Below are 26683 nucleotides of genomic sequence, written 5' to 3'. Positions count from 1 at the left end.
GTGTTAAAGTTCTCACTTTAGTTGTTGATGAAATTCTTTACTCTTATTCCACAGAGATATGGACATGCACAGAAACCACATAATGACAAGATGGGATATGGCCTTGACCTTGCCAATGTCATGAATTACTGTGCCGTTGCATGAAGGAGCGACACCTTGGTCTTCCGCTGCTCACCATGAGAAGTGGAGAGGGAATGCAAGGATGGAGCATAAGAATGAGTATACCAAGTGTTTTAGCCATGGTGACTGTCTTCTCCATGATTCCTGGCTGGGTGCTGAGCGATATGAGAGGCACCCAGGGTCTGGACGCGCAACAGCTGGCCCAGGGGTCCACTCATTTGCACCGCCGCCTGAAGAGAGGCTGGATCTGGAAACAACTGTTTGTCCCTGAGGAAGATCCCAGTCCTCGCGTTATTGGCCAGGTACCCTCCCCCCACCCGCCTTCAGATCTGAACGCCCTCCATGTCCTTGATAGTGACAACGCCTTTTTATTGGAGGATAAAAGGATAAGGATAAAATATCCATCTTAGTCTCATATTCAGCCTTCAAAATTGTATTTTTGGTAAACCAAGAGCAAAATTCTGCCAATGAGGTGAGATAACTCCACTTGTTTCCAATGTAGCTTCACTTGTTTCAAGAATTTTCTAGAAATTAGTCAACAAACAAGTGAGAAAAGGCAGATCATATATATATATATATATATATAATATATATAGATCAATACATACAGATCAATGCACTACTATCAAGAGAATTGTACTTGATTCTACAAAAGTCTTGAAACAAGTTGATTTGCATAAACTATTTAATAGTTTATGCAAATCAACTTGTTTCAAGACTTTGACTGTGACCAATCACAAAAAGGCGGAGGTATACAGTTACTATAGGTGTATACCTCCACCTTTTTGTGATTGGTCACATCCATTGCCAGCCCCTCCCCTTTTTGGCCAGTGCCAGTCAATGCCCCTCCCCTTTTTGGAAATGTAATAGAGAGCCGCAGGGATGACGTATTTTTGTAGGCAGAATGCGGAAGTCCCGAACTTCCTGGTTCTTCACTGTTTCTGTCTATGGGATTTTTGAATGGGTTTTTGCCGCGATGCTTCAAATACGGTCTCTGGGCAACGCAAGCTTAATCAAACGCGAACCAGAGTTCAGTCGGATAATCTTCACACATGAGGACCACTTTCATGAGTTTTGTAGCGTAAATGCGAGCCCTAGAAGTAAAATGCTCGAGCTAAGCTAATCCAGAACTACACACTGTCGCATAGGCTTCCACGTCACGTCAGCACTCAACCTGGACTGTTGTTGATGTGTGCACTGATTACCCCGGGCTGAACGGGGCTGAACCAGGTGAGGGAAAGAGAATTTCCGTGTTCGTCCTTTGAGGTGGTGACGTTATTGACATATATATCCCCATCGACTCAAAAGTGTAGTCTCATTTAGCCGTTTGCTAGCTAGCCGTCCTTTTAACGGCACATAAAAGCTTCAAAACTCGTAAAAGTGGTCCTCGTGTGTGAAGATGATATTACTAAACACTGGTTCGCGTTAGATTAAGCCAGCGTTGCCCAGAGAGATTATTAGAAGCATCGCGCCAAAAACCCATTCAAAACTCCCATAGGCGAAAACAGTGAAGAACCAGGGCTGTTAGCATCGATGATTTCCGGACTCGTTACTGCGGCTCTCTATCAGTTCTACGTTGGCCCATGACCTACTTTTCTACATTTCATACAAATCCATACAAATACTTTTTGAGATATGTGGACAGAGAGACAGACAAACAGGGGTGAAAACATGACTTCCTGGCCAAGTTTGTTGGCGGAGCTAATTATCTAATGCGGTTGTCAGATTCTTTTTGACTTACTTTAAGAAAATTGTGATTTTAGGACTGTGATTTTATGACTTAGGATGGAGATGTTTTGCAGTGATAGAGTAAAAAATGTTTCCCACAGTACTTCTTTCTCTCCTTCTGCAGCTCAAGTCTGACTATGAGGGAGCTGAATCTATCAAGTACATCCTATCAGGAGAGGGTGTTGGAGATGTGTTTGAGATAGATGAGCATTCTGGTGAGATCCGGACCCTGCAGAAGCTTGACCGCGAAGTGAAGGCCTTCTATGTTCTGCAGGCCCAGGCTATCAACAGGAGGTCCAACGAACCGGTGGAGCCCCAGTCAGAGTTCATCATCAAGGTGCAGGACATCAATGACAACATCCCACAGTTCCAGAACGAACCCTATGTGTCCAGCATACCTGAGATGTGTCCGACTGGTATGTCTGAGCAAAGAAGTAGAGAGAAAGTCCCTGCTGCCATAGCAGCATGTATGACACAATAATTGAAAATACAGCCACACAGAATGAATCTTTAAACAACCCAGACAGGCTGCCTTCATCACCATCATCAAGATGTTGAATTGATAGTGCTAAAGCTGCATTCAGCAATGTTTTTGTGTTAAAATAAGTGTTAAATGGCTCTATATTCTGACAGCAATCACTGAAATAGAGTGTTTGGTCAGTAACTTGGCACTCCCAACCCCCCGCTGTCCTCTATCTCTCTGCTGTAGCCTGCATGCAGGGCGGACGTATCTCCGCAACCGTATAGTGGATAGTGATAATGGGAGGTCGACGCCAAATTGTTATCCAATCTGAGAAATGTTTACATTTTCTGGGAAACGGAAGGTCATATTGCCATTCCTTCAAAGGACTATTATGTATTTTTTTCACCCCAAATCCAATGCCGTCATCCATGAGTCTCTACATTGCGGAGATACGTCCGCCCTGCCTGCAGGGTGACAGGAGAGACTGGGAGTTCCAAGTTACTGACCAAACACTCTATTTCAGTGATTGCTGTCAGAATATAGAGCCATTTAACACTTATTTTAATACAAAAACATCGCTGAATGCAGCTTTAAAGATTCAAGTATGAGGGTTGATTGGTATGTCTGCCAAAGCCCAAGTTATGAGCCCTAAAAGCAAATGTATGTATATTCCAGATTGTTCAGATAGAAAGCTGTTATTGGCTTGAACTGTTGCTTGCATTTCAAGGATGCACATTTCAAATAAAGTGCCATGTTATCTTGAATATTGAAAGAAGAAAATGAACAAAGGCTATTTGAATGGCTGCTGTATGTCCCCCTTCAGGAAGTTAAACGTACAGTATTGGATTTGGTATCATAGCTCGGGTGAATTTATGGATGAGTTTATTTTCCTAAATAATGTTATTATATCCACTGCCCTTTCATACCGCAAACATACATTACCATTTCAATTTATATGTAATCTGCTTTTGCAGTATAATATCTCTCTCGTAATAAATCATAATGCATGGGACTAGAAAAGAGAAAGTGAGAGGGGAAGGGTGGAGTGTGGGCGACTGAGAATAAGAAACACTGAGGTAACTCTCTGCCTGGGAGAGAAAGACACAGCTGAAGAAAGAGATAGACAGGAAGAAGACACAGAGAGAAATATATGGAGAAAGGTGACGAGGATATGGTCAGTGGATAAGAAGGTAGGGAGTACCAGGGACAGTGAGTGAGAGAGAGAAAGAGAGAGAGAGAGCGAGAGAGAGCAGGGGTGAAACTGAATCAGAGTGAGAAGGAGAGAAATCAATGGGGCAGGTGGATACTAGTGAGAGAGATGTCACTGTAGGCTGGAAAGGTTGTCACGCACACCTGCACAGCCTCGGCACATTGTGAAAAGCCGGCGCTACCCCCCGCCGCCACGCATCACACCCCCCACCCCATCATCAACAACTCCCCTGTAACCCTACTTCAACCTCAACACAACCCCCCCCCCCCCACACACACACACACCCCCCGCCTTCCATTTCCACAGCTCCCCCCCTGAGCCAGACAGACAGACCCTGCGGGACGGTGGCATAATCACTTCATTTCCCCGTCGACTGGAACTGCCGCCTGAGCTGACTCTGCCTGTGTGATCCGCTCCCCCCACAGGGACCACAGTCGCCCAGGTGACAGCCACAGATGCCGACGATCCCATGTTCGGAAACAGCGCCAAGCTCATCTACTCCATCCTGCAGGGGGAGCCCTACTTCTCTGTGGAGCCGAAGACGGGTAGGCTATCCGGCCGCTGCCTTTTTTCTAAATCCCCATCTCTCAATTCAGATCAATTTAGTAATGTTATAAATGAATGTGAATAGTATGATACATTTAGGTTGCTGTGGCATGTACAGGAAAATGGTCTTGACTTTAGCCCATGTCCCTCTGGCTCTATCACTGCCACCATATTGACGATTTTGCTAGATTTCCATCTTGCCCACCCTCCAATCTATAGGTTTGAATCTGAACCAGTGTTTCGCACCAACCAGCATCCATAGCAGCTATGGGTGGGAGAGCGGAGCTAGGCTCTCAGCACAGAGGGGAGGGGGCAGAGCATTACTCAGTGGGCCCTTCTGATAATTAAGCCAAGCAAGCCTACAGTAGGCTATGTCTAAAAAGGTATACAGTGAAGCCACTTTGTCAGAAAAGCTTGTTCTGAAGAACAGACAACAGCCTGTCACTGTCTATTGCCCATAGAGCCACAGCCATACAGCCTACCTAATCAACCCACACAAAACATCAAAGTATAGTACAAGTGTACAGCAATGTGTGGCCTGCTGTTAATACAATAACATTAACCCTACACGTCGGTCTACTACACCAGCAGCAACCATGGCATGACAAGCCTATATGCCATCACAAATATGAAACAGCTTACCAATGATGTTTTCATCCAGCACCTGGCAGTTTGAATCCAATCCGGCAAAAATCCCATGGAATCCTTCATAGCCCAGTAGGCTATATGTCGATCCAATGTCCAAAATGTCCAAAATACCCAACAGGTTTGATCACTACAGCTGTCTTCATTTATCTCGTCGAAATCATGGTTGGTTGCTCCCTGTGTTTCACACTTGAATGATGGAGCCTGAGGCCAGATCCAGGTGCATATATTTTAATCAAGATTTGTCTGAAAAGACATGGAATATTGTTTTAACGATCATGAGTGCTACTGTGCGTTCACCTCATGCAGCTTTCTTCTTCTACGAAAGTCTTACCAGCAAATACATTTGTATTGATCAGAAAATGACTTTTACTGTAGGCTATTCTAATTGAAGAAAACAAGAAATAACATTACTAAACAAACGAAGCACCATGTTTTATATTAATTAATTATCTCTAACATTAGCGAAACCATAACGGATCAAAACAACAAGCTATGACTGTAATGCTAAATTACCCTTGTGCTAGCAAACAGTAGCTAAACATGATAGGCTAGTTTTCCGAGTGCATACTAAGCTAACAAACAATTAACTAACGTTACACAACATTCAACATACTGACGAATTCACATAAAGTTACAAACAGCATTTGACAACGTGGCCCATTACCATAGCTCACCTGAAAAGACATGGAATATTGTTTTAACATCATGAACAGTGCTACTGTGCCTTCACCTCACGCAGCTTTCTTCTTCTACGAAAGTCTTACAGCGCGAGCGCATGTGAAATACTTCCCTGCGTAGCTACTGCCGCCTACTGGTTAAACCTGGTAATATTCCCCCAAAAGCACTGAGATCACAGGCAGTCTATTCAGTCTACTAATACTGTTTGAATAACCAAAGAAATATGAAAAGAAACACCAAAAAATGTACCATGGGCGGTCTCCATTAATTCTGAACAATCTTAAGACTGTACCATAATAACCATGGCCCAACACCTGCATGGAGCTAGCTGTGTGGCTAGTAGTGGAGCTAGCAGCAGACACTTGAGGCTTGAGTTGTTGAAGAAGATGTGAGAAGAGGTTTGTGAACGGAATAGAACATGCCACAAGTTTCTCCCTCTGCTCTTGCTCCTCATGCTTTAGTGTGCCCGACTTGTACTTTCGCCCATTTTTCCCAACAGAAGAAGCAGACAACCTGCTAACTTTTAAAACTCGCCGAGCAGCCAAATAGTGGCGGCGGCCCGATTAAGGGAGTTAAAGGCTGGAATCAATGACAATGCAACAGTGTTGGGCAGTAAAAGGTAAAGTAACATGACAATAATTGTATTACTTTCCCAGTAATTAGCAATGTAAGGGATTACAATTTCAAAAAAGTAATTATATTACAGTTACTAATCCAAGTAACTTCAAGTTATTGCCTTACTTTCTCCAGGCTAGTGCTGGAGAGCTAAATCAAAGTGTGGAGATAGGTCTGGCTATAGCCGTTTTCACACAGATCGCGCAAAATTGCAGTTCAAAAGGCCCGCAAAACCGGCAGCCTCGCCACAGAAATTGCTTTCACACACAGCCAAGCAGCACCGCTACACATTCCCATCCTGGGGTGTGCTTTCAAGTGACATCCACCCCTCCCGGATTGAAAGGCGAGCGGAGGCATTTCCACCCAGCTCCTCGCCCAAATGTATATTTTCATAGGTTAGTGTAGCCTAAGCTACTGTATGATGAACGAATTCATTCAACAACCAAACATCGCTGATGTATGCCAGCCAACGAGGTGCAGCTGCGGTTGTTAAGGATCAAGCTGATAAAGCTGCGCTCGTTAAGGATGAAACTGATAAAACAGGAAAAGTGTTGTCCACATGCAGCATGGTAACAAGGCTTTCAATATTCATCTGATCGACTTTATGCATCACAGACGCACCATCATGTAGCCTATTAGGTAGGCTACAAGGCTAATTCTTATCTTTTGGTTCCAGTTTTTTGTAAAGCAAATGATTCCCAATCAAGTAGCCTAATTAGGGGCCGTTCTGAAAGACGGCGCCCGCATATCAAACAGCTGCAGTCTGCATAACGTTCGTCGGGGAATAGTATAGGCTATAAATGCATATGACTACTATAACGTTAATAGTTTTTGTAAGGGAATGCACAAGTGGCTAGCTAGACAGATTGCAGTTCTGGAGCTGGTTTCCAGAGGGAATATCCTCAGACCAACTCGCCACAGACAGCTATAGTTCTCTGAAGCGTATTATTATATCCGTTAATTTTACCTAGGCTACTAATGTCAACATCGTTTGCGCATAAAGCCTAACCTACTTACAGGCACTGAGCATGCCTCCTGGCGCATGATTGTATAGGCTACTTTCTTTACTTTCACTGTCTTTCTTGCTGCACGAGGTGATTTCCCCTGTAATTTTTTTATGAATGAGCTGAGCATTTGCACTGTTCCGGCTTGCTGCTCCTACACTTTCAAGTGGAGGTGGGTTGCCTGCTAACCCGGCGCTGTGACTAGGTCGGCTGGCGGGACAAAAGGCGTACAACAATTACCCACCAACGGGCATCCACAACTTTCACATCGGAGGCGCGGATCCTATTTTCCGTGCATTTTGCGGCTTTCAAGGCCGGTGTCAAAGCGCCTAGAAGATACAATCGATGTGTGTGGGAACAGCCACAAAACGTTACTTCCGGTATCGTTGTGTCAGTAGGACCAATGGTGGACGGTGGGGGGAACCCCCCCCATATATCTCAATGGGCTGACTCACCAGCGGAAGGTGCTGAGCTACAGGATTGGGGATACAAGAGCAGGTGCATAGACTGATCCTGTCTGCCTGGGCTGGGCTAGCAGCTAAATGCTAACTATGCTGAAGGGGGACCGATGAAAAAAGTTTTTATACCGTAGTTTTGAGCCCCTGTCATTCAGAGGCTGTTGGATCTGATCATCCTACCTGACTGCCGTGCAGAGGGGGAGAAAAAAAGGCAGCGCTGTGGGAGAAAATGATGCAATCATTCTCTCCAAACTTTCACCAATCTAATCTCATCATGACATCCAGGGATAGGCTATATTTTGCTAGCCGATGCGTTTAGAACATTATTCTCACTTTGATCAGACACTATTATATAGTGTAGCGTATTTACATGCTTGCTGTATTTAAACTGCCATGAGATTTGTTTGAGGAGCATAGCGAGACAGACGGGGATCAAAGTGGGCAGAGAGGGAGGGGGGTGGAGCTCAGAGCGCTTTGGTCGCTGCTGGAACCTCATTTGACGCTCCAAATTCGAAACATGGGTGTACGGGCGTCAAGGCAGTTTGACGCGTGTCAGAACGCTCTTGGTGCATGTTTGGCCATTTAAAACAATGGGTGGACTTCAAAATGCGAGCAGCTGACGCTCCCAGTGCGTTGAATGGTCTTAAAGCAGCTACGAGCAACTTTTTCGATTGTTATTAAACAGTATAAATTTAATATCAATGCATCACATCTTACCTCTAATAGTCGACGATACCAACGCAGAGTAGTCTCGCTTGAACCCCGAGTGAATCGGCCAGTGTTAGTGTGTCTGTAGCCAGGGCAGATCAGGAATTGAAATGAAACGGTTTGCAGCAGCCACTTCGGCCATAACCACAAAATAACTTCCAAAAAACCTGTTAGAATATAACGAGAGATGTTCCCGCGAGTATGCGTGGCGTTCACATTGTTTATGTTATGTTGCTAGGCAGCGCAAACGGCGTAAAAAGGCAGCTGCGTTTCACTTCCTGGTTTCACTTCCGCGTTTCACTTCCGGGTTACCCGGTCCGGTCGCTCTAGAGAGCCCCCTGTTGGCGCGAGTTTAGACAGACTATAGACTTAATAATCACCTAAGGGAGCAATCTCAGATACACACGGCTTTGGTCTCGTCGACTATTAGAGGTAAGATGTGATGCATTGATATTAAATTTATACTGTTTAATAACAATCGAAAAAGTTGCTCGTAGCTGCTTTAAGGTATTCTAAAGCCCAAGAGTACACCAGGCCCAGGTGCACCCAATCAGCCTTAACAAAGACCCCACCTACAGTACCAGGCTCCTGCAAGTCACAGAACCAGGAGAGTGAGAGGGTCGTCACACCAGTTACTGCTTTCCTTTTAGAAGAGAGTTGGCAACACTGTCATCTAGATCTGATCCAAAGTAACCTACTGCACAGGTGAATTTTCTCGCCACCACTATCGCTAGTTTCTTCCTGATACGTTAGCCGGTGTGCAAATTGAAAGCCCTCTTCTTCTTTGTGTAGGCTACTGACTGAATTTACATAGAGCTTAGGTGTATGGATTTGCCAGTGTATTGCACTCGTACCAGGGCCGGCGCCAGGATGAAATGACTTATGGGGCGGTTATAACTGGGGAGGGGGCTGATTGTTTTTGTATTATTCCTTTTTGATTTTTGATGTTTTTTTTTATATGATATTTTTATATCGTAAAACATAGGTTATATACCCGCTATGCCTATTTCTGGACTTTTTAACCATAATAACCTCAATAACAACACAAGAAAGACTACTATTCAAAATCAAATAAAACATTTATTTCACAGCAGCAGATTAAGGCATTAATAGAGCTGAGCTTTGCATAACGTGAAATGCGGGACCTGTCTGGAGCACTCTGAACATATATGTCTATATGAAAAGTCATAGAATAAACAATTGCTGCAAAAATCGACAAAAAACTAAGGCAAAGTTTGTTTCCTCATGTTTGGAAAAGAGCAACACAGAAAAACACCCACAGATACTCTTGATGCAGCTAATGAAGCCAACTCTCTCTCTCTCTCTCTCTCTCTCTCTCTCTCTCTCTCTCTCTCTCATATTCTCAGTTGCAGGGAGCCTATATGAAAACAGACATCATACATTATGCAGATGATTCTGTTGTTGTCAGCCTGCTTCACAATGATGAGTCTGCACATGGAAAGTTAGATGATTTTATTGACTGGTGTAAGCTTCTTACCTTAAGATCAATGCTAGCAAAACAAAGGACATGCTGATTGATTGTAGAAAAACACACCCACTCCATCTCAGTCTGTCATAGCTGACAACACTGTTGACATTGTTAGCAGTGACACCTACAAATACCTGGGCACTATCATTGATGACAAACTGATGGGAGGAAAATACAAATTCCATCCACTCCAGAGCACTACTGAGGAAGCTCAACTCTTTCAATGTAGACAACACCGTGGTGACCCTGTTATATAAAGCTTTTACTGGATCAATTTAAACTTTTGTCCTGGTCTGCTGGTTCTGACTTTTACAGTGAGGATAAGACAAAGCTGCAGAGTGGAGAACACCTGCTCTAACCTTTTGTTCACACCATATGCCGAAGCAAAGCTCGAGCCACGCTGAAGCTGACCTCATGCTAAACCGGTGGCACAAGAAGCATTCTCTTCTCCTCAGCACCTCGCTCGGCGCGCCTCGACCCTGCTCATAACTTCCATTGACTTCATGCCTGGCAGCTTCAGGCTTGGAAAATAGAACAGAATCCTGAATGATCGCTTCAGCGCAGCTTCAGCTTGGCTTGAGCGTGGCACGCGTGCGGCTGGTGTGAACGGTCTCTCCTGTTAACAAGGACGCCGAAATGAAACTGCGTGGCTTCAGCGTAGCTTCAGCGTGACTTGAGCGTTGCTTCAGCGTATGGTGTGAACGAAGGCTTAGATCAGTCTCAGTCTCTCCACTATTTATAACAGACACCTGGTCAGAAAGGCCACCAATACACTGGCCGACCCACCCCACACTGTAAACCAGGTTCCACTTTCTACCCTCTGGGCGGAGGTATTATAGGGTCCCTATAGGCTCAGGAGCTGCAGAGCTCAAGGCTCCTTCATTCCTAAGGCAATCAATGTTTAACGCCCAAACTATAGCCTTTATTGCTGCACGTTTTATAGTGCTCTTTGTTGTATGTCGATGTCGTATCAGAGAACTGTATGTCTCTGTATGTTGGTTATGCTCTGTCCCTCTGTATGCTGCTCCTTTGCCCCTCTGGGATAATAAAGAAGCATGGTATCGTATTCTCTCTTTCCCTTCTCTATATAGGCATTATTGTGACGTCTTGGCCCAACATGGACCGTGAGGCCAGAGAGCAGTATCTGGTGGTGGTGCAGGTGAAGGATATGCTGGGCCTGAGCGGCGGCTACTCGTCCTCCACCACCGTCACCGTCAGCCTGACTGACGTCAACGACAACGGGCCCACGTTCCAGCACCGTGAGTCACTCACTCTCTCATCCCTCACTGACACACTGTCAGCCGCGCCATTCACACTCACAGCATCGATGGAGAAAATACAAAAGTGTGGTGTGCTGCGAGGACGCATTTCATCTGAAAGGTGTATATATATATTTGGTCATACTGCTCTGGTTTGGGTGGTCGGTTTGTGTTGCCAGCCAGAATCAGAACCACTTTTATGGCCAAAGTAGGTAATCAGATTACATAATGCGGAATTTGACTTAGTGTGTATGCAGCGTAGTGGTCACATCAATAGTCAGAAGACAAAAAAAATACAGGAAGACAAAATCAATCAATCAATCAAAAGTGCAGTCAAATATCTTTAAAGTGATGTACAATGGGGGGGGGGGGGGGGGTAGGGTCATGTTAGTGGGGGGATTCTGGCTTGTTGTTGAGCCGCCTGTGCTCAGGGGATATGCGGGGGGGGGGGGGGGGGGGGGGGTAGTAGAGTCCTTATTCGTGGGGGCTTTGGAGCCTTGACGATGAGGGCGATGGCAGTTGGGAAGAAGCTGTTCTTATGACGAGAGGTTTTGGCCTTGACAGACCTCAGTCTCTTGCCGAGGGGGAGCATTTCAAAGAGCTATGACCTGGGTGGGAGGGGTCGCTTCAGCGTCCTGCCGGTGTGCAGGTCCTGAAGGGGTGGCAGGTTGCATCACCTTTTGGTTTTCAGCACAGCTGATGATGCGCTGCAGTCTGTAGATGTCCTTGGGAGTAGCAGCAGCGTACCAGACGGTGATGGAGGAGCAGATGGATGGACTCAATGATGGAGGTGTAGAAGTGCACCATCGTTGCATTTGGCACTTTGACACTTATAGATACACTTATTTATACACCTCTAGGACACTGATTGGTGTGAACCGCTGGTGGTTGGGATTCAAATAGATTAGAGCTTGGTAAGATGGATTTGTCGTGTGATCGTGACGTTCTCATGATCTCGCACAAATCCAGCTGCCTTGCAAGGTTACCATAATGTTTCCAAATCGCTATTCACCTTTATGTAGAAGAGACAGTCTGGCTTCAGAGACTAAAAGGGAAATGTCAACATAATCGGAAGTTCTGATTGTGTTTACACTTCCTGTGACTCATAAACGTAGTCTGACTCATAATGTGAGTCAGACTAGGTTTGACCAGCTGAGTCAGACTAGTATGAGCAGGTAAAACAGCCAGCGTTTTGAACAGCAAGTCGTGACACAATGGGGCAAGTGGGCGGGGCTACATAAGGTGAATACAACTCAAGAAGATTTCCACTCAGCCCAGGCATATCAGATGCACATGAACATGAGTAGAATTACTTGTATAATTGTAATAATTGTATAACCTAATAATTACTTGTATAATTACTTGTAGCCTACTTTTACTTTCGATACTTAAAGCCCCCCCCCCCCCAGTCAGTTTTGTTATTTTTAAGCTATTTCATGTGTAGCTGTGTTTTTTCCTGCTCTGCTAATTAGCCAAAGTGTTCGCCACTGTATTTTGTTGACAAACTCAAACTCTTCAATTGGCTCATGTGCTAGAAAGGGGTGCTGTGCTGATGTCAGACTTTATGGTTGTCAATGCTGACATATGCGGACCTGTCATATTAATAATATACAATATATTACAGTGAATACAATCTGCCGTTAGCTTGGCTTAGGAGCGAGGCTCGGCCAAAACACACAGGACGCGGAAGCGCAGCGCAGAAGCAGCAGAGCGCGCTGAGAGAGTTATCCTTTTTGGACAACAGTGCTCCAGCCATGACGTTGCAGTGGAACATCTTACCAATAGACGAACTTTGGTGCAAAAGATTAGACTGGTGACGTAGTTGATGACGGCGTGTGCAGTTTTTCATCTCCACTGTTACAGCAGGATTGTACACAGGTAGAAAACTGACTGGAGGGGGCTTTAAGTAGCCTACATTTAATATATCAGAAATTAATTTTGATACAGTACGTACAGTAAAGACTTTTACTCGAGTAATATACTTCTAGTAATATACTTCTACCAAAGTCATTTTCTGGTAAGATATCCGTACTTTTACACAATTGTGGCTTTCAGGTATCATCCGCCAGTGTATTTGATCATACTAATGTTTGGGTGGGTGGTTTAGCTGCCAGCACTGCATTGCATTCTGCTAACCCTAACCCTGGAGTCAGAGAGAGGGAGATAGAGAGAGACGCCGGGGGAAGAAATGAGGATGCTCGTTCCCTTTGTTTGTTTGTTTGTCTGTCTGTCTGTGTGTGTGTGTGTGTGTGTGTGTGTGTGTGTGTGTGTGTGTGTGTGTGTGTGTGTGTGTGTGTGTGTGTGTGTGTGTGTGTGTTGCTTAAGCTCACTGGGTGAATTTAATCATTCACACATGAAAGGACATTTGTCATGACCTTTGGATACAAACAAGGCCTTCTCAGCGATAAAGCTCCATAAATGAATGCCCTGGGAAGAAATCAATGCTGCAAAAACGAGAACACAAGGATGATGCTTTTAACTATGACTGTCGCACTCACATTTATTGCTTGCGCTACTATATTCCACGGGTTCTATACTCAATCAAAAGGCCTTGTGAATATTGTATGGCCACACTTTGAACTGCACCCTCTGTTATATGTATGTCACATAATTGCACCTCTAAATTATTATCAACGGGAGATTGTTTTCAGAAGCAGCTGGTTGCCTGTTCCACCCAGTTGTGGCAGTCGTCCAAACAGAGCCGCTCCAAGACACAATCACATTTTCTCATCTTCTTATTAGAGTTGGGCCAGGATTATGTGGATTTGCCACAACTTATCTTTGACTCGCACAAATTGACCCTCCACCACAATGTTCTCCATTCTTATCATTTTAAACACTATAGCACTAGCTATTAACAACGTACTGTCCAGTTCAGTAGGCAAGCTTGCAATGAAGCAAGCCTTTTTTTAATAACAAACTTAAATTTAAACCAACTTGTTTTCCTTGTGCATGACAGAGGTATAGCCACTGTTTCTGCAGTTCACTTGATATCCCATTCCCAGTGGTGTCGTAATGTAACTGTTAGAAAGGTTCCCTCGCTTATTTTCAGCGGGACGGCCTCCGGATCCAGCCAGCTCCCTAGCAACTATTCCTGTATCTATCGCAATTGATGACATCATCACCGATGTCATCACAATGGAAACCGCGGCAACAAACGATTACATCATCACCGATGACATCACAATGTTTTCCTTAAAATGTTTAACCTTATGGAGAATATTTAAGGGTGTTTTGTGCAGCCGATTCTATTTTATGGACACCTTAACTCTGACTCTAAGGGAAATCTTAACCTAAGGTGCTTTGTGCAACTGGGCCCAGATACTTTAAGACTTACTCAAGTAATATTCTAATCTAATAGATGACTTTAACAAGTAATTTCCTGGATATATCTGTACTTTTACTCAAGTGCAGCTTTCAGGTGCTCCATCCACCACTGCCCATTCCACATATTGATTACATGGAGTCTAGCAGTATTAAGATGAATGATTTGTAAAGCGCTCTTCTTTCTCCAGACCTGTACACCTTTGCCGTCCCTGAAAATGCAGCAGTGGGCACCACAGTGGGCAGGATCATGGCAGAGGACGGAGACGTTGGCATCAATGCCAGGATGACCTACAGTCTGGAGGAAGACCTGGAGGAGAGTGCCACCTTCAGAATCGAAACAGACCCAGTGACTCAGGAGGGCGTGATTTTGCTGGCCAAGGTGAATTCGTCTGTATATTAGTTCTGTGTAGTTGTTATGTTGACATCATTCCTGTTGTCATTCCTATTCCTTGATTATATATATATATATATATATATATATATATATATATATATATATATATATATATATATATATATATATATATATATATATATATATATATATATATATATACATATACATAACAAACTTAACTTGAGCATAAGTTTATAATTATAAGGTTACTTCTGAGATATTGAGCGTCAAGGTTTTCAGCATTCATTTTAAATGGAGAAGGGTCTGTTTGCTTTTTAAATTAGAGACTCAAAAGTCTCATGTGACTCTCTTTTGACAGATTCGTATGATTCCGTGGCCACGATTGTGCGCTAATGAATGAAAAAAACAAGATTGACTTTGAGTCTGAATCATTGGGGGGGGGGGGCAGTAATGGTTTGCATGCTGTTTTCTTACTACTAGCATCTTGATGTTAATTAAAAATAAAAGTATTTACATGTAAGTGCGTACTCACAGCTGGCAGCTCATTGACATTGACTAAAGCCTTTTCAGCATCCAGAGTCGTGTCCAGCACTCGACACAATAATCATCTACCTTATGCACAAGTTGGCATAGCATATTTGCATATTCATATTCATCAACAAGACATTTTCTGCTTATCATAGCAACAGTAGTATACAGTGATATAAGACTAGTGTCAAAACGCTAATTCATTTCTTTCGCTGACTCTTTCACAGCCTCTGGACTACGAAAGTAAGAGGCGCTTTGTTATGGCAGCGGAGGCAGCCAACGACCACGTGGACACTCGTTTTCTGAGCTTTGACGAGTTCAGGGACAGGACCACACTCAAGATTGTTGTTGAGGATGTGGATGAGGCACCCATCTTCCTTGCTGCGGTCTACGAATGGAAAGTTCCCGAAAATGCGGTGGTGGGAACCATGGTTGGCACAGTTAGCGCCAGAGACATTGACACAGTCAACAATCCCATCAGGTAAATATGACCCCTCCAAACAGTCACCCGGAAGAATGGCATCTGCCACCCAACTGCCAGTATGGTAATGACTAGGTATCTCCAGGCTGGAGGGTGGAGAGAGCCAGAGAGGGGGTGGAACATCCCTAGACAGCTTCCTCCACGGGGTGAAAAATCATTCCATTTCAAATAGTGTTACTGGCTCGGTGCATCCATTTTTACTCTTGATCTCTGTGGATACCCTGTACATGGTCATATTTATCTCATATTACTTTAGTAGGAAATGAGCACTGCTGAATAAATCATGACGATTTTTTTTTATACCTCACAGGCTTTTCTATCTATTGCCGTGGTATTATCACAAAGCGACGCAGCTAGGACGTGCCAATGTAATAAAGCACCGTACGAGGTGGCATATGGAATTGAGATTTGCAGTCATTTGCAAGTGGGGCACGTTGCAGAGGAGGCAGCAGCACTACTGGTGCCTGTAGTGCACCCCAGCAGAGCTTAGGAGTGGCAGGTGCTGCATATCATCCACAATCTAGCCTCTATTAGTGGCCCTTTGGTGACATCATCACATTGAGAGAAATAAATTCAATGTGACATTTTAGGCATTTCCACCGTTCTAGTAAATATGATTGTTTACTTTGGTCAAATTGGCTTTTTTTCCCACGTCATTATCAACAAAGTGGCTGAAAGACACGATTCATTCGATTGGGTGAAAAAGGATGGTATAGAACAACTTGTGTAATGAGGCAAATATTTCCTGCGTAAACTTTTCTGCTTGGTCTGTGGCCGATACATGTAAATGTTTTTTTTCTCTTCTTTTTTCTTCTTTTTTAAGGGCAAAGAACTAACTAAACTCATACACCTTCACTTTTTTTTCCTTATGAACCACCTCGACAGAGTGAAGATATTGTTCGTCAGTTCCAAACAAAACCTCATAAAAGTCTATTTCTCTCTGTTTAAAAGGTGGTGTGCTTCACCACTTATAAACTAAGGTCACCTGGAAGAGCACAGACCTCTGCCAAGGCCAATTGCTTTTGTTTGTGAGTCAGATCTGGATCCGCTCCCAAATGTAATAGGTTCTTCCTTGACCCATGCCCTTCCACCAAGTTTCATGAAAATCGGGCCAGTAGTTTTTCCGTAATCCTGCGGCACTGAAAACATAACCTCCTTGGTGGAGGTACAGTAATTATCCTAGGAGCTCACTCATCGCATATAAAAAAAAAAAGTCTCTGGTCAAACTAAGAAAATACTATTCAATTCCAAAAGAGGAAAAGAAAAAAACAATGAAAGAAGTGTGTCTGTTTCTCCAAGTTTGTAAGATGCTTTGTTTTGATTATTTTGTTGTCGCCTTAACATTCTGGCGTTTGTTGGATATCTGTTTGGATATAAAGTTTGTCTAATTGATCTCCCTATGTTATCACCATGTTCTGTTTGCCTAGAAAACAGCCTTGCTTGCTGAATGTGAGTCCTGGTGATTTTTCTTCTAGATATTCAATTGACAAAAGCAGTGATATCACAAAAGCTCTCAAAATAGACCCAAACAACGGAACCATCACTGTTGCGAAGGCCTTGGATCGAGAGACAGCAAACTGGCACAATGTGACTGTTGCTGCCAAGGAAACAAGTAAGGCACATTTCCTCTCCTATACTGGTGCTATGGCCGACTTATGGCACGACTACCTTCACTCAGCTGTGAAACCTGTCTCACAATGTGTTAAAGGGATATGCCAACATTTTTGCGAGATTTGCCTCTTTTCCATATTCTTGATAGTAAAACTAGAATGTAGATGCCTCTCCTGTGTGCGTGCATTAGAAAGTGTGTTTCACCCCTCACTGCTAGTGAGCTTAGCACTACACTACAATTGCAGTATGTGGTACACAAGCCTACCCCTGTTCCTTCACCAAAAATGTACTCACCACGCGATAATAATACAATCTTACGGGAAACGCCGAAGTAACTTTGGTTCCACCACATTAGTTCTGGCTATGGATTTACTTCGAAAATGATCGTTTCCCGTAACATTGGATTATTATTTCATCGCGTGGTGAGTATACGAGTCACAACATGTACATGTGCGTGTTTCTGGAGCTGTGGGAAAGTCTATTTTTGGTGAATGAACAGGGGTAGAACAGGGGTAGACTTGTGTACCGTATACTGCCATTGCAGTGGTAAGCTCACTAGCAGTGAAGGGTGAAACGCACTTTCTAATGCACGCACAGAGGAGAGAAAGGCGTCTACATTCTAGTTTTACTATCGGCAATATGGCAAAGAGGTGAATCTCCTAAAATGTTGGCATATCTGTAAGTCTTTGTCTAGAATGAATCAAAAGATGGGAACTACCATGAAGGGATTTGCTTCATAGCTCCCATTCTGTTCACTTCCCTGTTTTGTTTTGAAGTGGGCAGAAAAACAGTTCAGTGTGATTAAAGAAGATATGAGCAGAGCAACATTTATCAGTCTTTAGTATTATTTTGACAGAGCTTTTTACAAAGCATTTATGATACGTGCACCCAGTGGACTCCCACAAATGTCTATCTTCCCAACTGCAGCACAGAAGCATTTATCCTCCTGTGTGGTGGTGTTCATCAAAGTGCTGGACATAAACGACAATGTGCCAAGGCTCGCCAGAGATTACCGGCCATTTATCTGTGAGGGGACACAGGCGGGAGAAGTATGTATATGATGACGCATTGATGTTTATGAATTACTTAGCAGCACTGCAATGAGAATTTCCATGATTGTCGACAGTAAACACGCTTATATTGCATCATATCGTATCATGTCAAATGATTGAGTATTATCTTTCTAAACCCTTTCTAAAGACCCGTGTGAAAATGTTTGACTATTGTAGAGCTGCATAATATCATAACTTGGTGGTTATATCTGGGCTGCTGAATCTGAGTGAGAGTGAGGCTGTCTTTTATGGTACAACCTTGAATATTCTCTGCCAGTAGATTTGGGGAGATTAGTTGTCCATATGTGACTGCTCTTCTTATGAATATCTCGTCAGTAATGTGCCTTTGTGTCTCTCAGCGTATTCAGCGGCTCAGTGCTGTGGATCCAGATGAGCCTGTGGAGGGACACCACTTCTACTTCTCCATGGTCCAAGAGAAGCAAATCAATCCAAACTTCACCATCAGAGATAATCAAGGTTACATTCAGTTGACATACGGCAAATTATTAGACAAAAACAATCCCTCTATCCTGTATATTCGCCCATGCTTCTTGCCCTATGCTCCCTGTATATATCGATCCATACGTTACCTGCATTGTGCAGTTGAAAGAAAATAGCCTGCAGCATATTAAAACTAAATTAAAAGTGGTCACAACTGAGCTCTAACCAACCAAGCTGAGTTGAAATTGCAAACTAGCTCGGGGAACATCGTAGAGAGTCTGAATTTGAGGGCTGCAGGTAGGCGGAGTGGCTAGGGGCACACGGTGAGGGAAGGGGTGGGGATAGGAAAAAGGGGTCATAGGGATAGGAAGGTCCTAGAGAGTCGGTGTATGAGGGCTGGGTAGGGAGAGTGGCTGGAGAGATGTGGTTGGACCATTTTCCGTGTTGAAAACAATTAGCCGTGTGGGGATCAAGGTATTTGCGCTTGTTTCATAACCTTTAACACAAAAGTCCTGGAACACCCTTGGACTGGTTTTGAAATTCAATGTCTGCAGTGGACTGAGATGATACCGTAATAATACTCTATTACACTGTTATACTGTTACTCTGTTATACTGTTACACTGTTATACTGTTACTCTGTTATACTGTTACAGGATCCAAGGCTCAATTCTAAAATGAAATCAGGTGAAAGCATCATACTTGGTGTTTGGACTGTTGCTGCACCTCCTACAGAGATTCAATTGGAAATTCTGCTACAGTATAAATGCATTACTACGGTGGCTGCCTGGTGACATCAAGATATTTTTTTATTATTGCGTGGCCACACATTAGTATCTCATGGCGACAAGATACTAATGCGTGGGAACGAGATAACTAAGTTGTGGCCACAAGATAATTAAGGCGTGGGAACGAGATATTAATTATCTCGTGGCCACGCATTAGTAAGTCGTGGCCACGCATTAGTAAGTCGTGGCCACACATTAGTAAGTCATGGTCACACATTAGTAAGTCGTGGCCACTCATTAGTAAGTCATGGTCACTCATTAGTAAGTCGTGGCCACACATTAGTAAGTCGTGGCCACACATTAGTAAGTCGTGGTCACACATTAGTAAGTCGTGGCCACACATTAGTAAGTCGTGGCCACTCATTAGTAAGTCATGGTCACTCATTAGTAAGTCGTGGCCACTCATTAGTAAGTCATGGCCACTCATTAGTAAGTCGTGGCCACTCATTAGTAAGTCATGGCCACGCATTAGTAAGTCATGGCCACTCATTAGTAAGTCGTGGCCACTCATTAGTAAGTCGTGGTCACACATTAGTAAGTCGTGGCCACTCATTAGTAAGTCATGGCCACGCATTAGTAAGTCGTGGCCACTCATTAGTAAGTCGTGGCCACTCATTAGTAAGTCGTGGCCACTCATTAGTAAGTCATGGTCACTCATTAGTAAGTCGTGGCCACTCATTAGTAAGTCGTGGTCACTCAGTAAGTCGTGGCCACTCATTAGTAAGTCATGGTCACTCATTAGTAAGTCGTGGTCACACATTAGTAAGTCGTGGCCACTCATTAGTAAGTCATGGTCACTCATTAGTAAGTCATGGTCACTCATTAGTAAGTCGTGGTCACACATTAATAAGTCGTGGTCATGCATTAGTAAGTCATGGTCACTCATTAGTAAGTCATGGTCACACATTAGTAAGTCGTGGCCACTCATTAGTAAGTCGTGGTCACACATTAGTAAGTCGTGGTCACGCATTAGTAAGTCGTGGTCACGCATTAGTAAGTCATGGTCACTCATTAGTAAGTCATGGTCACTCATTAGTAAGTCGTGGCCACTCATTAGTAAGTCGTGGTCACGCATTAGTAAGTCGTGGTCACGCATTAGTAAGTCGTGGTCACGCATTAGTAAGTCGTGGTCACGCATTAGTAAGTCGTGGTCACACATTAGTAAGTCGTGGTCACTCATTAGTAAGTCATGGTCACACATTAGTAAGTCGTGGTCACACATTAGTAAGTCGTGGTCACACATTAGTAAGTCGTGGTCACACATTAGTAAGTCATGGTCACTCATTAGTAAGTCGTGGTCACACATTAGTAAGTCGTGGCCACTCATTAGTAAGTCGTGGTCACGCATTAGTAAGTCGTGGTCACGCATTAGTAAGTCGTGGTCACGCATTAGTAAGTCGTGGTCACGCATTAGTAAGTCGTGGTCACGCATTAGTAAGTCGTGGTCACTCATTAGTAAGTCATGGTCACACATTAGTAAGTCGTGGTCACACATTAGTAAGTCGTGGTCACACATTAGTAAGTCGTGGTCACACATTAGTAAGTCATGGTCACTCATTAGTAAGTCGTGGTCACACATTAGTAAGTCATGGTCACTCATTAGTAAGTCATGGTCACGCATTAGTAAGTCGTGGTCACACATTAGTAAGTCATGGTCACTCATTAGTAAGTCATGGTCACACATTAGTAAGTCGTGGCCACTCATTAGTAAGTCATGGTCACTCATTAGTAAGTCGTGGTCACACATTAGTAAGTCATGGTCACTCATTAGTAAGTCGTGGCCACTCATTAGTAAGTCATGGTCACTCATTAGTAAGTCGTGGTCACACATTAGTAAGTCGTGGCCACTCATTAGTAAGTCATGGTCACTCATTACTAAGTCATGGTCACACATTAGTAAGTCGTGGCCACTCATTAGTAAGTCATGGTCACTCATTAGTAAGTCGTGGCCACTCATTAGTAAGTCGTGGTCACTCATTAGTAAGTCGTGGTCACACATTAGTAAGTCGTGGCCACTCATTAGTAAGTCATGGTCACTCATTAGTAAGTCGTGGTCACACATTAGTAAGTCGTGGCCATGATTTACTTATCTCGTTCCCACGCATTAGTAACTCGTTGCCACAACTTAATTATCTCATTCCCACGCATTAATATCTCGTGGCCATGAGATTCTCGTGGCCATGAGATACTAATGCATGGCGACGCAATAATAAAAATATCTTGATGTCACCAGGCAGCCACCGTGTACATGACAGAGGGAGAATGGAGATATTTTTACAATCATACCAAAGAGGCTTGGTAGGTACTCCAGATTGAACCTCCAACTTTTTGCTTTTTTTCGGCTTGGCTACAAGATCGGCTCGGGCACGCATTGTGATTGGCTGTATGTCGGGCACGTGGGATTAATGTGAGCAAAATGGCTGGCAGCTTTAGATTAGCTATCAAGTTAAACTACTGATGTTATCAGACATGATAGACATTAAAAATATGAATCATACAAACATTCACTGATCATTATTCAAGTGTTATGGGACCATTTCTCATAAACATGAGCCTTACTTTTTGAAAATAAATGTTGTGTAGTTGTAGTTGTAGTTGTAGTTGGGGACCCCGGCCCGAGCTGAGCACATCCGGTACATCCTGTACCTACACCAGCACTCTAGAGCAGGGGTGCCCAAATTCTTTCCCATGAAGGGCCAAAACTCAATCTGGGTGGAGGGCAGAGGGCCAAAAATAAACGTTGTGGAATTACATTAAAATGTATTGTGTTTTATAGAAAATTAACATTCTAAATCTAAAATAACATTTCAATATAATAATCTACTTGTTATCTGTTTGTTAATTGTAATAATTTGCAATTGGTTATATATATTTAAAAAAAACATCTGCATTTGTGGGGAGCTTAAACATTTAATCAGTAAACACCCAGTTAAAAAACAGTTGTATTTTCCACCTTTGTAATCAAGAGAGAAATTTGACTTAATTCATAACTTGAAAAATCCTCAAGGTACTTTGAAAATCAGCTTTATTGTCCATCTTTTGTAAACAATTTGCCATGACAATTTGCAGGGATGCAATCTCAAGGGTGAAAATGTGACACACACACACACACACACAATAGGGCAGACACAGCCACTCTTATAAGAGCCCTATTTCTTGTCTTTAAAAAAACTACTGTAAGGTGACTGGTTTGTATCCCTGAAAGTTAGTTTGAAAAATAGACAATATTAAAATATACTGAAGAAATCAATATCAGCAGCAAGTTCAATATTCAAGTAATGTTCGTAATCACAAAACAGTAGGCTAGTCATGTTGTCAGTGGGAGACATGAAGCCTGTCTTTGTTCTTAATAAGTCTTTCAATATTAGGCTCCAGCTGACTGACAGACAGAGTCAGGATGTAAAAAAATACTCGTCTTGCCACTCCGTCCTAAACTTTCTTTTGTCAGTGTGGCACTGCCGTGATGATGATCTGTCCATCTTGCTGAGCTGGTGTAAAGCCAGTGACTGGGGAGGGATCAAATATCAGAGCTCACCCCCCAACCAGGTGATTCAGCCAACCAATCAGGAGCAATCAATCCTCAGACAGCAATGCCTCACACCCGTGTGATAGAGTCGGGGAGAGAGAATACCAGCTGCACAAAATTTACATAATTTTTTTTTTTTTTTCCCGAAATCCGTGGCGGGCCAAAACAAACAGAGCACGGGCCAAACTTGGCCCACGGGCCCCAAATTGGTCAGCACTGCTCTAGAGCCACTAGAGAGATAATCTCTACATCGAAATAGTGGATAATTGAAAGTTACAACAAGATATCCACTATTTGAAGAAGTGACACCTACTCTGACAAAGTTATTGCTGTCAAGAAAAAAAAGCTCACTATAGAAACATTACTGACTAACACTTTTGTCCAATTTTTTTCTTTTTTCTTTTAAATCGTGGGTTTTGAATTTCACCTTCCCAATGGCGATATAATTTTTTGAAAGGAAGTCCTTCAGATTCAGATTCAGATTTCAGATTTCAGAGAGTAGTAGCATTGTTGTAGAGTGGGCAGTCAGCCTTCAAATTGTTCAGTGAAAACAGAAGTGTTGTTAAACTGGGCAGGGGAGAGGTGTTTGACTGTGAGGAATAAGTGAGAATCGAATGTGTGTAGGTGCAGTTAGCCAGGAAAGTATACTAGTCCAGTCAGCACCCAGGGACTATGAATAATGAATCAAGAATGAACACCAATGAAATGCCACGAGGTATACCGTTGACAACAAAAAAGTTACTGTAGTGCCTTGATGCAGTCTAACAGGAGCACCCAAATCCACTTTTACAAACACTGAAAATCAGATTTGACAAGCTGCCAGGCTCTTTCAGAGAGCTTGAATTGTGTATTGAATCCCATTTTCCTGTGCCATTCCCTTGTTAAACACCCGCTCTCACTGTGGGTGCACTTCTTGTTTATAAGAATGCTGGATGCTGCACCGCTCAATCTTAACTCCATCTTTTCCATAACAGACAATACAGCCAGCATTGTGGCACGCAGGAGTACGTTTACCCGCAAGGATCGCACCCAGTACCTCCTGCCTGTGGTGGTGATAGACAACGGCTCACCTGCCCTCTCCAGCACCACTACATTGACCATCAGCGTATGCAGCTGCCAGCCTGCCGGCCATTGCCCCTCGGGTGGGGTGGAGGCCCTCGCCCTCTCCATGGGGGTCAGCCTCCAAACCCTGCTGGGTCTGCTGGTCTGCCTGGCCACACTCACAGGTGAGAAACCAGGGTCAATCCAAACAACTGGCATTCCATCTCAGTCCGGCATATTCAACTCTGAGTTATGATATAACTATGTATATATATATATTTATGTATATTAAATGATTACACTGACTTTTTTGAGACTGGGCACTACAATCATCTCTGTGTCTTTGGTAGAGTAGATACTTACTGTATATCCGCTGCACTTGCTAATTGTAGGAGCATTAGCCTAAAAGTGAGAAAACGAGAACTTGTAGCAGCTCTCAGGATGGATGGTTGGTTCATTTGAATGACATACGCCGAAACCCCACAGGCTTGTTTAAAGGACTGGTAACAAAGAAAAAGAAATACAATAATTCAATGTCAATGGCAGAAAGTCTCTCTTCTCACGAGACTTCAAGCATAACTTGTTTAGTGAGTTTATTTCATGGGTAATGGACTTCACCAATAATGAAGACTGAGATTTTCTTTTCAGAAGTTTGTTATGTCTATAGAATAAAAAACAATACCAACTTCAGAGATATGCTAGTCACCCACCGCTTATCATTCTGTATGCTAAAAGCATGCAGACCAGACAGAGCTATCGACCAGAATCACAGAGATGATTTTGGTGCCAATCTTCTCGTCAGATATTGGGTAAGGCGACTAATGGACCAGACTCCCAAAAAGTCCATGTAGTCCTTTAAGAAGCATTAGCGAATATTACGATGGCGATTAAAAAAAAGTGAAACTCTCAATGGTATTTTGTTGTAAAAGAGTTATTCTTTTTCAGCGGATCTGTTCTGTTAGTGTCAGCTAGAGCAGTTCCACCTCACATCATCTTGGCAAGTATATATAAATGTGTGGTAAAGAGCAGCATTTCACAATAACAAATTCCTCTTCCACTTGAACCCCCCCTGTAAAACTCACCAGAGTGCATTTAACTGTAAAACTCACCAGAGTGTCTTTAACTGTAAAACTCACCAGAGTGTCTTTAACTGTAAAACTCACCAGAGTGTCTTTAATGCACATTTTAAAAACGCTGAATGCTTGCAGAACAATGGTGTCTGGTAATGAGCATATTGGTTGCAATACATCAGTAGCAATGCCATCTTGGGACATTGATGGGTTGCATAGTGAAGAGCTTTATTATGACCTTGGCTGCTTTGTGTTGTCCCTGTGCCCATCACATAAAAGATTAATGACAATACCTACTATGCTAACACATCAGATGAGTACAATACCCAGTGAAAACAACACCAGCAAATACATACTCTGTTACACCACTATTTAGTATTCTCTGCACTGAGAGGCAAGCGGAAATGTCTTCCTTTTCGCGTGAGCTGAAACTAAGATGATCACTTACAGACTAATTTGCCCTCGTGTTGATCTTTGCATCAAGTAGAGAAAAATCAAAACAGGCTGGAATTATTTTCCGTGCACTTGTACAGGACAAGACGCCTGGATGATCTATTCTCGCTAAGCTCATGCCCCCGGTGTTTAACTGCAATGATCTCCTGCTGTGTTGCGTCTCTAGTGCTGTCCATTCTGATGCTGGTGGTGCGGAGACACAGGCGGAAGCAACAGGGGGGGCCTGAGACGGGGGCGGGGGAGCTGGAGTTGCCCGACAGGGTGTCACAGAAGGTGCTGTGCTACGGAGAGCCAGGCGGCGGAGGGGCAGACCTGGAGCCCTGCCAGCCTGTCCCCCTGCGGCCGCACCCCAGGAGGAGGGAGAGGAGGCTCCGCAGGGAAGACGTGAGAGCCAGCATACGGATGTCCCTCCGAGAGTCCCACCTCATCGGCCCGGAGGACGAGGTCTTTAGACAGTTTATAATGGACAGGCTGGACGAAGCCGACCAGGATCCTTATGTACCCCCATTTGACTGCCTCAGAACCTATGCTTACGAAGGGGCGGGGTCCGCAACCGGGTCCCTGAGCTCTCTGGAGTCGTGCACTTTTGAGCCTGGCAGTGAGCAACCTGTTTGCAGTCCCAGACCCAACTTGGTCCGACTGACACCTTGGTATGGTGGAGTGGACGAGACCACCTTCTGATTGGGACACTCCTTCTTCTTCTTTCTCATGAATCTTTGAGACCAATTCCGTACATTTTGGGTCAGCAGCACTCATCAATAATGACAGAATGATGCAAAACAAATACACGGCTTTGTGAAAACAGTAGGCACGTAATGGAAAAATCCACCCTTCAACACTAAGGGCCCTATCGTCGTACGGCGCTATCGTTTGCGCTGCCGTTTGCGTGCCTCTTATTGCTATCTTCCCAGCGTCTTAAGCTATCATCTGCCTCCACCGTCCAGTTTTGCGCTGGGGTCTAAGCGCGTCCGTGGGCCTCTAGCCTATCATCTGTCTCCCGCAAGTGTCATTTTGCGCTCTGGCGAAGATACCGTCGGTTTGTTCCGAGCGCAAAGAGAGGTTTGGGCCTTCCCCGTGCCAAA

General features: G+C 43.7%; 1 protein-coding gene across 1 annotated transcript; it reads left to right on the top strand.

The window, feature by feature from the left end:
• Positions 1-215: 215 nt before the first annotated feature.
• Positions 216-26282, top strand: cdh19 (cadherin 19, type 2; the record flags this gene model as incomplete). Its single annotated transcript, XM_083631873.1, has 11 exons — positions 216-422; positions 1973-2264; positions 3947-4066; positions 10759-10926; positions 14442-14632; positions 15367-15620; positions 17096-17232; positions 18159-18280; positions 18643-18760; positions 24012-24263; positions 25768-26282. The coding sequence occupies 11 exons, from the start codon at positions 216-218 to the stop codon at positions 26280-26282; spliced, it is 2376 nt and encodes a 791-aa protein (XP_083487999.1).
• Between the last annotated feature and the right edge of the window lie 401 nt (positions 26283-26683).

The sequence above is a fragment of the Poromitra crassiceps genome, assembly GCF_964638095.1.
Source record: "Poromitra crassiceps genome assembly, chromosome: 2".
In the NCBI taxonomy this organism is placed as follows: domain Eukaryota; kingdom Metazoa; phylum Chordata; class Actinopteri; order Beryciformes; family Melamphaidae; genus Poromitra; species Poromitra crassiceps.
The sequence above is the reverse complement of the archived record's forward strand: the minus strand, read 5'-3'. Positions and strand labels throughout refer to the sequence as shown.